The following is a 13,617-nucleotide window of genomic DNA, read 5'->3' on the forward strand; positions in this document are numbered from 1 at the left end:
CAGGAAGGGGGACTTGAGTTGGATACCCCAAGAGAACGACATCGAAGAATTAACGAAGAATTCTACTGGAGAAGAACTTAGAGGTAATCACTGGCAAAAAAGCCAGCTGGCGAAATAATATTTAGAGTTCTTTGACAACTGGATCATTAACAGGACTACATGAGTCACAGAATAAAACAATGCTGCTTTTTTTTATAAGTCTGGGAATCATCTCCATTTGTGGCAACAATACAATGCTGTGCATCACCAAAAAAAAAAAAAAAGATCCTCAAGGTTTCCTAACAAATTAATAAAATCCCATTATTTCTATAGCCAGAAACTTCTGACCAGTTAGTAAAACAGTCATTATATTTGGAATTTCCATGCTATCTCTCCAAAACACCTCAAATTATACAGTGAAGACTGTCACAAAACACATCTCTGAAAAGAATTTTCATTTAGTAATTGTGATGAATAGCACAAGAAGTTGTGTTTCAGCCTAGAAAGCATCAAAAAAACATAAAAGTTTCTTCTTCCTCCGTTTCTTCATAGAGAATATGAAGAGGCAAGGCAAGCTAATATGTAATCACATCATGTTTTCCTCAGGTCACAAATCTCTCATAGTCTACTTACCTTTACATTCTTTAGCCCTTTCTCAAAAAGGCTAAGCATCTCTGAAAGCTTGTTGTCTGAGTGCACATTGTACACTGTCCGGCTACGCTGCTGAAGCAAACCAATGATGCACTCATTTTCAATCTGCTCGTGCATTTTAAATTCCTTGAATGTGGCATAAAGAGATTGCAGCAGAGCCCGAAAATCATTGTTGTTGGAGAAGTTGGTCTTGGAAAGCTCGGAGAAAGAAAAGTTCACAAAAAAACAATGAAAATCATGTCAAACACAAATTAAATCCTTAGACTAGGGGATTCATTTGGATTCACTGCTCCCCTTATTTATAAATGGTAAACACCTTCAGTTTTTAAAATAAAGTGAAGCCAGCAAAATCAAAGTTGTATTTAAGCAACATAAACCAAATCTTGTGAAACACTGAGGTAAACAAATGTAGAAAGATTTCCTGGCAGAAGTCAATACAATCTTCCCAGCCCTACAGGTTACTGACAGGCTTTGGCCCTTTCCCAATTCACAATTTTGTCCATACCAAAAAGCAATTAACATAGGTCCCTGAGCCCATCCTTAAGGATGTATTATCCACAAAGAATATTGAGTCCTACCACTGAATACAAACTACATTAGTTGTTGGAGGTTTCTAATGGAGCAAAACCCAAAAAATCAAGACAGACCAAAATTCTAGGTAATACAGTAGCGCCATTTTTACATCCATAGTCATCGTTGGCAACGATACATTTTAAACCTGCATTTTCCTTCAGTGAACGTAGAAAACCAGTGTCTTTTCCATTCTTATGCTTTATTCCATGTGCAGATTCAAGAATCCTAGTCTACAGCAGTATACAAGACCAAGCAGTCTAAAAGATCTCAATTCAGAAAACATGCTGCCACAATACTGAGAAGTGGTTTAGCTACCAACACGCTGGAATCTATGGGGTTTACAAGAAACGGGAATCTGAGACATACGTATTCAAATATATTACTTACATTAAAAACAACTACAAATTGAGATATGCAAAACTTTTTTTCATCACAAGCCCCCAAATGTACTTACTCATTGTGACATTGCATGCCACTTCCTGGCAGCCATAAGCAAAACACAACTGAAACGTGCTGGACACCTGCCAAATCCTTATGCAACTCCAAGTAAGCTGTGCATACTGTACATTACATGCTGTGCATATGAGCAAAATGATTCTCACTATGGAAAGACAAAGTTACTTAGCCCCAGAAGAGAGAGAAAACACAGCAAAGTTTAAGAGGATTTTTCATTGGTGTTTTTTTTTTTGTCCAATATGCTTTAGACCAATTAGTGACAGATGTCAGAAAAAACCTGATGTCCGTAAGACACTGTTAGGATTTGAAGCATACGTTGTTACGTATCCCTAATGGGGAAAGATCTTGGCTTCAAAGGCCATATCGATTCCACACTATGCCCCAAGAATGCAGCACTAGGAACAGTAGTACTACACAAAACTGAGGGCTTGACTTTCCACACTGAAAAGCAGAAGCCTGAGCAAGCACAGGTGATGGGCACAGAAGCATCTCCTCAGGCAGCCTCCTCACCTCCCGGCACCTGTGAATCACATCTCAATAACTAACTGTGGTTTCTCAGGTGGCATTTCCTTTAATTAAGAACAGTATTGATATAGTTCATTCTACCCATAAGGATCCACAAAGTGACTGGAGGCAGTCCCCAAAGACCTTTTTCCCTCCAAGAATCTCATGTGCTCCCAAATACTTAGCATTTTGATTGACTTTAAAAATGTAAACAAGACTGCTGAAGTGGGTTAACAGGTAGGTGTGTAACACAAATCTACTGTATTCTGCTGTTTGCTTTAAAAACAAATCATGAAATTGGTTCTGATAAAAAACTAGAATCTTCTCATTGTCTTGACTCGAAGCCTTTTCAAGATTCAAAATGTTCTGTTGAATCTACCTATTGTCATCCACAAATCTGGAATAAATAAATAATCTCTTTGAGAATGCAATTTAAGAATGTCCATTAGAAACAGATTGTTATAGAAGCCACTGTAACATGAAGCACTTGTATATTCACCTCTGCTACTGAAGGTTCCTGCAGATATCCAACACATCAGGACTTATGGAGAGGATATTGAAGTTTAGTAACTATACTTAAATCAGAAATCACTGTATTACAAAGGTCAGCCAAAGCTGAGAACAACTGGCTTTTCAGAGGACAGGTAGCTTAGCAACGAAGTCACTCAGTCAGACCTGTAATTTCATTACCAGGATTGAAGTCCCATGACGGGGGACCAAGACTATTAACAGACAGAAGCTACTCCATTCCAAGGTCCGTTTTTCACCAGCTCTAACAAGGAAAACTACTGCTGGAGTTTAGTAGTGCAAAAAGAAAAGCCACATCCCCCCAAATTCAAAGAGAGAATGGCAGGGGAGAGGAAATGGATTATGAAATTTTGTTGACTCATCAAAAATATTAAGCATAGTGCATGTGAGAACCCTGAACAGGCTTAAAATATACCGCACTAAACTGCAGAACCAGTGTTCAAGAAACTTGGGAGCTTTCTGAGCTTCTGAAGACATTACATTTAAACAGCTGTTCAATACAGCACAACTGGATTTGTGTTTGGAATGCAAACTCTAATTGAGGAGCAGTACCACAAGAGCAACAGTTTCAGTGGCTCCTGAAATTTAATGATTACTCATAATCCAAACAGCGTGGGCAACTGTCCGAACAACACTCAGTCCTTTGTATTGTAAAGTTTGTTTGAAACACTTCAGAGACTTATGGCTGATGCAGGGATCCCCTAGAAGTAAATTCAATACTAACTGAATTTATTAAAGCTTTTTTAAAAGAAAATAAACGATGCAATTAAAGCATAGCCATACCTGAAAAATCTTTGTAGCTCAGACAAGTATATGCTAGTTTTAGGTGAGAGTCCAACTTACTGGACTATAACAGCCATTAACACAGTCAAGATGAATGCACAGACTTACAGCAAACATACATCTTTCCTTACTGAAACATGATGTTTAACTTTTGTGCTTTAAGAACAAAATACCAATATTGGCAATATTAACAGCAATTGCTCTTCAGACAGTGCTTCATGTTCACAACACTCAACTGAAATAACTCTACACTCAACTCTTGTATCTCCCTCCTGGCTTTAGTGCTTTCATTAAAAAAATGAAACTTCCTGTCTGATGAAGACAAGACACAATTCTATCCACAGTGCTGTGAATACATAAGGAAGCTCCAAACTGCTAATTGAATCACCAAACAAAACACAGTATTTAACTTGGTTTCTGGAAGTGTTTTATGCATGCGCCAATATGGAAAAATGTGTTCTTAGAGAAAGGAAATTAATCTTCCAGTAATGTTAGTTTACAGTGAGTAAACTGAAACAGTTTTTTCCAACTAACTATGCCAAAAATAAATTTAAGGAGTGAAAAATGTTTGCTTCTTCCTTCCAAGCATACTATGAATCAACAAGGAGAAAGCAGCAAAGACGAGTAAAGAAAAGGTACACTGCTCTTATCAAAATTTGCAGGAAGCAAAGTCCATGCTGCATGTTAACACTCCCAGTTACAAGTATCACTATTCCCAACTTCAAGCTGGAAAACTACAAAAATATGAGGAAAGAAAATAGGAGTGGAAAAACTTATTTTTCCACTCTCCCTACAGATTTCACAAATTTAAAATGGAATCATAAATGGAATCATAAAATGCATTAAACTTTAAAAAGTTTAATGTGGCTACAAATTCACAAGCCAAATTAATTTCAAATGAAGGTTTTCCCTATCAGCACCTTAATTCTGAACAACTACTAACCTTAAAAATTCAGTATGGAATCTAAGAAAATTGAGTACATTCTTTTCTTCCTGGTTTTCTCAATCAACTGTTGTTCTTTTGCATGTGTCATCCCAAATTACATTTTTTGCAGGTCATTCCTCTATATTCTGTCTTCCACATATAACTATATTAAGACTTGTACAATCAGCTGATAGCCACAGAATATGAAATAAAAGACATAATATTCCTGATAATCAATGTTCTTGATAATCAATAGACTAGACTTCTACCACTAATTAAGTCAGCAGATTTAAAACAAATTTAAAAAACAGTAAAATATTTTTCATTATAGAGCTGGTAGACCATTCTGATTAAAAGAAAAAAGGTATCTAGATAAATATCGGGAAAGTTTTTCACCCCCAAGGTGGCTGGGAGGTGGAACAGGCTCCACAAGGAAGTGGTCACGACACCAAACCTGACAGAGCTCAAGAAGTTTTTGGACAACACTGTCAGGCACATGGTCTGACTCCTGGAGTTGGGATTCTTGCGCAAGGCCAGACACTGGACTCAGTGATCCTGATGCATCCCTTCCAACTCAGAATATCCTATGATCCTATTCTATGATTCTATGAAAAAAACCAACTGATTTTTAGAATGGAATAGTACCAGGGGATAAAAAAGAAGCAGGCACTACTAGTCAGCTGTATCTTTTCACTGTTATATTTTTAGGTATTAGCATATGCAGTAGCACTAAAATTCAAAGGACAAACCCGCACTCTGCAGAGGCATTCATCTCAATTTCAGGCACAAGAAAATGGAGGAACAAAAACCGTAACAAGGTGTGCCTGTGCCAACAGCAAGAGCATGCGGTTTCATGTTTTTCTTAATCTGCTGGAAATGAGGGTGTGGCTATGGAGAAGGAAACACACCGAAGGAGCAGCCCTGCCTCTAACTGTACTTTCCTGCAGCTTCCCTGGAATATGCGCTGGCAATCATGCAGCTGCAAGATGAATGTATCTGGCGTACTAATCCAGGGAGGAGCTCTGCCTTTTACTGGGCTCATTTTTCACCTGGTTGGAGCACTAGTAACACCCAGTTATACACCCTGTCTTACGTAGGAATCCCCAAGAAGTTCAGTTGACATTGTCCCCAAGGAAGAACTCGGATGCTGAGGTAGCTTAGCCAAGAGAATGACTGTCCTCAGCATCACCTCTCCTTGGCTTGCTCTTTATGTAAAGGTATACAAAGTGAACATTAAGAGAATTAGCTAAACTGCTTCACACTCCCACCTGTTTAAGTGTATGAAGCCTTAAATCACAGGAGAATTCTGTTTTCTACCCTCGGCACCTTTCTTGGCACTGGGTCAACCCAAAATAATAGCAATTAATTAAGCAGGAAGGACAGAATGAGGCAGAACTCAACAGGAAATCCAAAGCTTTCAAATGCCCTTCTTTCTGTTGTTGTCTTTTCAATGCAACCTTGTCCTTTGTGTAATCTTCTAGCTGTTTTGCAACATCACTGTCTTGAAATAGCTTTTCAAAAAACCCAACTAATCAAAAAAACAAAACAAACAAAAAGCCCCACAAACTGAAACCAACCAACAAACAGTATACAAGATTCAGGCACACAAAATTACAAAATTATTTTGTTTTCAAAGACTGGCAAACAGGGAAGGTAGAACCTCAGATTCTATTTTCAAAGGCTAAGATCAAACTGATAAAAGCTAAGCATAAGGGAACAGTGAAAAAAAACTCTTGTATTTCCATTTTTACTGTTGTCTTCCATGCCACTATCTTGTACTACATCCATAGTCAATTTTGTGTAATGAACACCTATAGACAAAGTTTTGAATCATGAAGATCATTTCACATTGAGACATGAATAATAACATGGGAATAACTCAACCAAGATTTTCAGTGATTCAATTGCTACAAGAGTCAGATCAGATAGTAGAAAGCACAGCTAACCTAAGCTAAGCTAAAAGTCAGCTAAGCCTCTTTCACCACAGGCAGATTTCCACAGGCAGAACCTTACCAAGGCTGGAAGAACAGATTGTCACCACATCTGTAGAAAAGGACCAAAAAGAATAAAAAAAAATTTAAAACCAATTAAAAAGCTACTAAATACGCTATGAGCTACAAGGGCCTCAAATGAAAACATGATGAACACTTGCAACTATGCTGTTATTTATCTAGCTGTGTCACACTAGTCTACATGACATAGAAGACTTCTTTCCCATTTTACACCCTCAAGGATACAGATTCTTGCTAAGACCTCATCCTAAACTTTCTATGAGGTCATACCTGAAATCCCAGGAATGAAATCTCCCACTGCAGTAACTCACAGAACCACAGCATAAATGTGTTTGCTCCTCTGCATCAGCCTCACTACAAGTTCCCAACACAAAGGTGGGCACTGGAAAAATTCACCACTCCATCTTAATCCATCTTGGGCACTAACTGCAAAAGCAAAAAGCCAAGTCTCGAGAATTACAACTTGTAGTATTTAATCAGTTAAAGAGTATTCTAGGATAGCTGCACAAAACCTGTACTGATACATAGTAATTACAGTTCTTGGATTTTTACAAGGCATCAGTTTCTTTCTCTCTTTTTTTTTTCTTTTTTTGTAACACAGAATGTGAGAGAATAAATTGTTGCTTAAAGCAGAGAAGGACAAAGGTGGGTTGTTACAGCTCTCCAGAGCAGACTGGGAAAGAGGATGAAAGATCAGAGCAGTATGTGAAAAGTGAACAGGAAACTTTTTTCATACAATACAAGGGCAAAAATAGTTAATAACCAATTACTTGGGAGAAAAAACTGCTACCATGTCTGGCAGGCAAAAAAAAAATATATAAAAGCATCTGGTAAGAAAAAATAGGTTTTTTGAGAGAGAAAATTAAAGAAATTATGAGAAGGTAACCACAAGTGCTAGAAGTATCCTGGAAAAAAAGAGTGAAATTGCTACGCAGCTCTGAAAAATTTCAGTAAAACCCCAAACGAATTTTATGACTGTTGTCCGTCATTTCAGACCTCCTGTGGCACTCAAAACACGTTTATTTTAAAATGTAGATATTTAAAACACATTGTCACTTTCAGATTAATTTTCAAAATATTCTTCTTAAGAAAAAATAATTCAAACCTGCCACTTCCCAAAAGATATGGCAAAAAGTTACTGAACTATTCAGGATCCCAAAGCTAAGATGGAAAGATAACTAGTACAACCCCTGACGAAACAGACATAGACAACAAATTGCTCACCTATCTCTGGATGCTAATGAGGAGATTTAATTTCCTTCTATCAAGGAAGGAATTTCCTTCCATCTTTTTTGCCTGCAGCGACAGCATAGCCCACCTAAGTTTGCAGACTTACTAGGACTAAACATCTCAAGTAGCTCTTTCATCCTAAACATAGGTGAAGGCAGATGCTCAGTGCTACAGAACATTAACTGAGAATAACCGAAAACTATCGATTTCTAAATCAACTCACATCCATTTAAAGCAACACTAGAAAATGAATGGCAGTGTACTGAAACACTGAAAAGGGATTTCAAAAGGAAAACAAAAGCTTTACCAACATTTTTTTAATCAGAAGCACAGATACACTTACCTTCTTGGAACAGGCATTTTCTGTTCTCAAGGGTATCAAGGGAAAAATTTCACTTGGAAAAATTAAGTCCTAAGTTAATAATTGGTCGTTTTTCAGATTTCAGTCCCCCTGGCTGCCACAAAAAGTATTATCTTAATAATGCCCTGTCCAATGCTTTACAATGCCAAAACAACTTCATTCAGAGTATTTTTCACTCCTAAATGGTTCATCATACTACAGGTGACATAAGAAAATCACAAACTTCATACATGAAAACAATTCATTCTCTTCAGCAGAAGCCAAAGGTAAGTGCAGGTAAGTTGAACAGAACAGCATTTAGACTTCAAATTAGGAGGACAGAGAACACAGATTACAGGAGAAAAGAAGTGATATTTTAAGTCAACTATTTAATAGGAAAGGCAGATGACAACAGAAAATCTTAATGTCTTCTTTGCTCAAGTCTGTATGAAAAAATTAATTAGGAAAAATATTTATGGCAATTAATTTTTAGCAAAGACTTAGAAGTGTAAACTAGGAAATAAAAATACTAGTTAAATATTTATGCAAGCTCAATTCATTCAAGTCACCAGGATATGATAACATTGATCCAAATTTCCAGGAAAAACTAGCCAAAGCAATTAACGAACCATGAGAAATAACTGCAGACATCTTTTATAGAAAGATGAGCTCACAGGAGACTGAAGTCAGACAAAAGAAGGACCTTAGATGTTTTTGCTCAAACACCCAAAGGTTTCACAACAAAGTTGAGCTATTAAAACCACTGTTCCCTCCTGCCATGGTTTATCCTGTTCCCTCCCATACTGACAACCTGGTTCTGGAGCTTGTTTGACCTCTTAGTGAGCCAGTTTTGCTGAATCACCTTTCGCTTCAGTTCCCTAGATGAACTAGCTGCTCATCAAGGGGCCAGACAAGCACAAAGGACATCATCAGCAATTAACCCTTCCAGCAGCAGCCAGTTATTACATCCACTCAGTCACAGTATGAAGTCTCACACTAGTTTTGAGAGGCAGACAGAAAGGCAGAACAAGCAATCAAACACCGTTATCTTCATTGCAGCATTTAGGAGGGCAAGCATTTTTCCCTGTTCCTAAAGCACCCTTAACTCGCTGGGCAATTCTGTAACACAAAGATCTGAAAATATGCTTTGGCTGCAGTAACTCCATAAGCCAGCAGGAAGTTTGAAATACCATACTGGAAGACCAGGTGCCTTGCTTCTCAGGAAGGCCTAGCCAAAACTTAATCACAGGCTGTACGTAGAAGAGAGTCTGTTATTTGAGTAGTCCCAATCTTGAAGCTACAAGAACTAACAACTGGCCAGCACAGACACAACTTCCTTTTGATAAGATAACCAAACTACTTTAAGGGAAAATGATACATGTTACAGATCATGATTTCTCTAAGGTTTTTGGTATTGTTTTGCCTTACAGCAAAGTAACCGAGTCTGCAGGAAATCGCAGGGTAACTCAAGCACTTGCAAACAGTGCTCTCAAGCCCAAGCTACCAGTTTCCAACCAAACCAAAATGGGATTTTCATTATCAGCTGAAATCTGTGTTGCTTCGTTCGTGACAGATACGATACTTTCAGACATAGCTAGGAAGGCTGGTATTACACAAGTGGCACATTCTCGAGTGCAGAAAACACAAGAACATAATGCAACAACAGAAACTGCCCCACTGGACATCAGCACGCTGACGTGGACAAGTGCATACTGCTGCATACAGAATAGGAGTCTAATGACAAAAATGAAAGGGAATTTGAGCATCAGTCCTCAGAGATGCATGGGATTAGAGAAGCACAAAGCAAGTATGCTGCTGTTAAAAAAAGAACTGCAGAACAACAAATCTGCTCTACTCGACACCAGCAATGTCCTGTTCTGCACAAGATTCCAGGAAAACACAGACATAGTTAGGCTGAGGTTTCACAGTAGCTTCAGTCAATCTAGTTGCTGGCTGTCACAGTCCTATTTTCTGCCTCCCACTGGCTTCAGTACCAATCTGACCGATGCTTGCTGGCAGCACTACATCAACAGAAAACCTACCCTGCTTCAGAAAAAAAATGTTTTCTGCCAGATTGGAGCCTTTGTGAGTCACCTCAAGCACTGATGGGAGCAAGAAAGGCAGGCAGTGATAACAGCAGCAGTCAGAGAGCTTAAACTGTTGGAGAATGGCAGCTTAGTTCTGACAACAGCAACAAGTATGCTGAGGTACAGCAAGCCTGACCCATGCAAATGAATCAGTTTGCTTAAGCTAGAGAACGGATAACTAAGATGGAGGACATGGCTACAACTGCAATTCGGTACAAGATCTTTCTGAAAACGAAGAACAGTTCACTAGAGATGGGAAAACAGAATCTGCTCTATTTGTAGCAAAGATGACGTCAGGCATTAGGACAAGCATTATAAAAACTGTCTGCTGTAACACTCCACTACCTACAGGGGGAACTTCCTCAGAGCACTTAATGAATATTCTTATCATCAGAATAGGAGATAGATTTGATAACAGGGTGGATTACCTTATTAAATATAATTCTAATTACTCGTATTATGCAAGTCCAGGGCAGTGTATACAACATGGGTAAAAATGCCATTTAAGAATGCAGCAAAGGTACAGTGAGATCTTTGCTAGCAACAGCTAAAAAAGTAGGATAACCTTCCTAAAGCACCAAACAGCTTAAATGTCCAATTTACTGTTCTGTCTTACACAAAGTCCTGGAAGAACAAAATAAACTGTGTATCTCTGTCCTAAAGGATTAATTAAGTGCCTATGTTTTAAATACATCAGAAACATCATAATTGCTCTCCTGAGAAGCAAAGCAAGAATGAACCCATTTCACCTTCCCTAACATTTGTTGGAATTTACTGAATTCGGACATTAGTAGCAACTACATTACACTGTACAGGGAACCTGATGAACACAGGTAACATGTAATTCACAAAATTAAAGAACCCTCAGGGTCAAACTAAACTTATAAAGAGCATGGCTTTGGAGATTACAATTGCCATGTAAACAGAACTACAGACTTACATAACTGCAGCACCTCAATCACACAAGGAGGAAATTCAAAAACTATCTGGAAGCTTTTCTGGTGCAAAGCATTAGCATTATAAACGTCACAGGAAAGGCACAGATCCCAAGCACTGAAACAGGGTTAAAAGTTGTAAAACTGAGCACTTCTTGAAAAAAGGGACATTCCTTCATGCTTGCATGAAGGGAGCAAAGGAAAAAGGGAGCAAAGGAAAAAGGGAGCAAGCAAATTCCTGTATAAAAGCTGTTAGAAAATGAAAGGTTATGAATATCACAAACTGGAGAGTTTTAATTAAAGCTTGCAATACTTAGAAAAACTGGTAATTGCTCCCCAGCAAGTTTTATCAGGCATGGTAAATTTGGTCAAAACTTTGTGGGAGGCTCAATAAAAGTAGCAAAAGTGCCTCTCTGGGAACAAAACCCAAATGACTACAAGATCTGGAGGTATAAATGAAACCTGTTCAGCTGCTGTAAACAATACACTGAAATAGTTACCAGGAGTCAGTATTTGTTTCCATTCAAATAAAATCCATTCTGTTACAATATCACAAAATTTTCTGCTGCTACAGATTAAGTTGATTGCAAATGTACTCTCAGATAAAAGGTAAAGTGAAAGAAACTACACAGGGTCTCCCATTCTCCTTCCCCCAGACCCTGTGCTCAGCCTGCCCAGTTAGCAAATCCCGCAAAAAAAAACAGCTCAAGATTTTCCTTAACTTATTAGCAAAAGGGAGGCACATGAAAGGATCTGGTGAATCCCAGAGCAGTGCAAGGTGGCGTGTGGAAATCGCGAAGGAAGCATGAACTCCCCCACGCTGCTGGCAGCAGCAAGCTATTATAACTGCCTCTCATGTAACCTCACCCTTCTTTTAAATGTCTGTAGCCAATCTGGTTCTCCAAACAGTCATTTATGCCCGGAGATGGGAGGCACAACTTCTCTTGCTGGAGTGCTGGCTGTGAAATATTTGCCCAAAACCCTCCCACAACACTCAAAGCTGCCGCAGGGAAGTTTGCCTTTCAGGTGACACACCAGCCTTGATTACTTAACTACCCTGATGAAAGAATAAAAATTACTTTTGCGCACGAGCAAAATTACATATATTTGAAATAAAAGAACATACCTAGGGTACCTTTACGCCACTCGCCAGCTGGACGCCGCGCACAGAACGGTAAGCACGGTCCCCGGCAGACCGTGAGGGGCAGCGCGCCCCGCGCCCGTGCCCTGCCCGGCTGCCAGTCGAGCACGGCCGGGCCGCGCTGCCCGCGCAGGGAGCGCCAGGCCCGCGGGCGGCTCGGCCGGGCTGCCCTCCGCGCTGCGCGCCCCCTGCGCGGCACCGCCGCCCCTCCGCGCCGGGCGCAGCGGGACACGGCGCCCGCCGGCCGGCCCGGCAGGGCAGCGAGGGCGGCCCCGGTGCTGCGCGGCCAGCGAGCGGCACCGGCAAGCCGGGAGGGGCTCAGGAGCCCCGCGGCAGCGCAGGGCACAAGTTACCGGCGGGGCCGGGGCGCTGACAGCTGCGCACACCCCTAACCCTCCCTCCCGCCCCGCGGCAGCGGCACGGCGGCCGCCCCGGCCCCTACCTTGTCGCAGTAGAGCCCCACAAGCTGCTTCATTCGCCAGTGCGGGGGGGGGGACACGTCCACCTCCTCGGGGAAGGGAGCCATGTTCTCCCCATGGAGCCGCGCCGCTCCCGGCGGCGCGAGCATCCGCACCGCGCGTGCGCCCGCCCCGCGTGACCGCGCCTGCCGCCCCGCGCGTGCGCAGCTGGCCCCGCCCCTTCCCGCGGGAAGCGGCGGCGGCGCCGGGCCCGCCTCGGCCCGGGCCGCTCCTGTTGGGACGTTCTCGCTGCGGGATCCGCTCCCGCCAGCAGTCACAGCCTTAGGGCCGGGCAAGCGAGCCGCAGTACTGCACGACTTGGGATCCTGTGCCTTGGCAACGCCAAGGTAGCAGCTTGTGGGTATGAAAAACATTTCCGGATTCGGTTAGGTTAGAAGATATGAGGTCATGGAGTCCAACCTGTGACCGAACATCTTGTCTACTAGGCTATGGCACTGAATGCCACGCCTTGTCTTTCTTTAAACGCCTCCAGGGATGGTGACTCCACCACCTTCCTGGGCAGCTCATTCCAATGTTCACACTTCCTGTGAAGAAATACTTCCTCATGTCCAACCTACGCCTTTCCTAGAACAGTTTAAGACTGTCTTCTTATCCCATTGCTGTTTGCATACGAGAAACGACCGAGACCCACCTGGCTGCAGCCTCCTCTCAGGTGTTTGTAGAGAGCAGTAAGGTCCCCCTGAGTCTCCTGCAGGCTAAACTCCACCAGCTCCCTCAGCTGCCCCTCACAGGACTTGTGCTCTGTTGCCCTTTTCTGGACATGCTCCAGCATCTCAATGTCCTTCCGAAACTGAGGGGCAGAGAACTGGACCCAGGATTTGTGGTGTGACCTCATCAAGAAAGGTCCTAGGAAAGCTATTTGTATATGCTGCAGCAGGGAATTTGCACCCAGCCTTTTGCAGTGTTTGTGCCGAACGAATAAAGTGTGTTTAACATCCAAGGCAAATGGACCAGAAACACCTGGCTGTCATACTGATCTGCTTGTGCAACATTT

General features: G+C 41.4%; 1 protein-coding gene across 2 annotated transcripts in view; it reads right to left on the reverse strand.

Annotated features, from left to right (window-relative positions):
- FBXL5 (F-box and leucine rich repeat protein 5) overlaps window positions 1–13,277 on the reverse strand; it is a 34,765-nt gene extending 21,488 nt beyond the window's left edge. Inside the window, exons 1-2 of one of the 2 annotated variants that reach the window (XM_014260972.2) lie at window positions 13,255–13,277; window positions 613–828 (exon numbers count right to left, since the gene is read on the reverse strand). In XM_014260972.2, coding sequence (XP_014116447.2) covers window positions 613–747 — 135 coding nt within the window. In that variant the 5' untranslated portion in view covers window positions 748–828; window positions 13,255–13,277. Of the gene's footprint in view, window positions 1–612; window positions 829–12,586; window positions 12,713–13,254 lie in introns of those variants that run through there. The other variant, XM_005517826.3, reaches the window with a different exon arrangement.
- Window positions 13,278–13,617: the final 340 nt, after the last annotated feature.

The sequence above is a fragment of the Pseudopodoces humilis genome, chromosome 6 (genome assembly GCF_049639895.1).
Source record: "Pseudopodoces humilis isolate 2021_Gansu_Grassland_sample_001 chromosome 6, ASM4963989v1, whole genome shotgun sequence".
Classification (NCBI taxonomy): Eukaryota; Metazoa; Chordata; class Aves; order Passeriformes; family Paridae; genus Pseudopodoces; species Pseudopodoces humilis.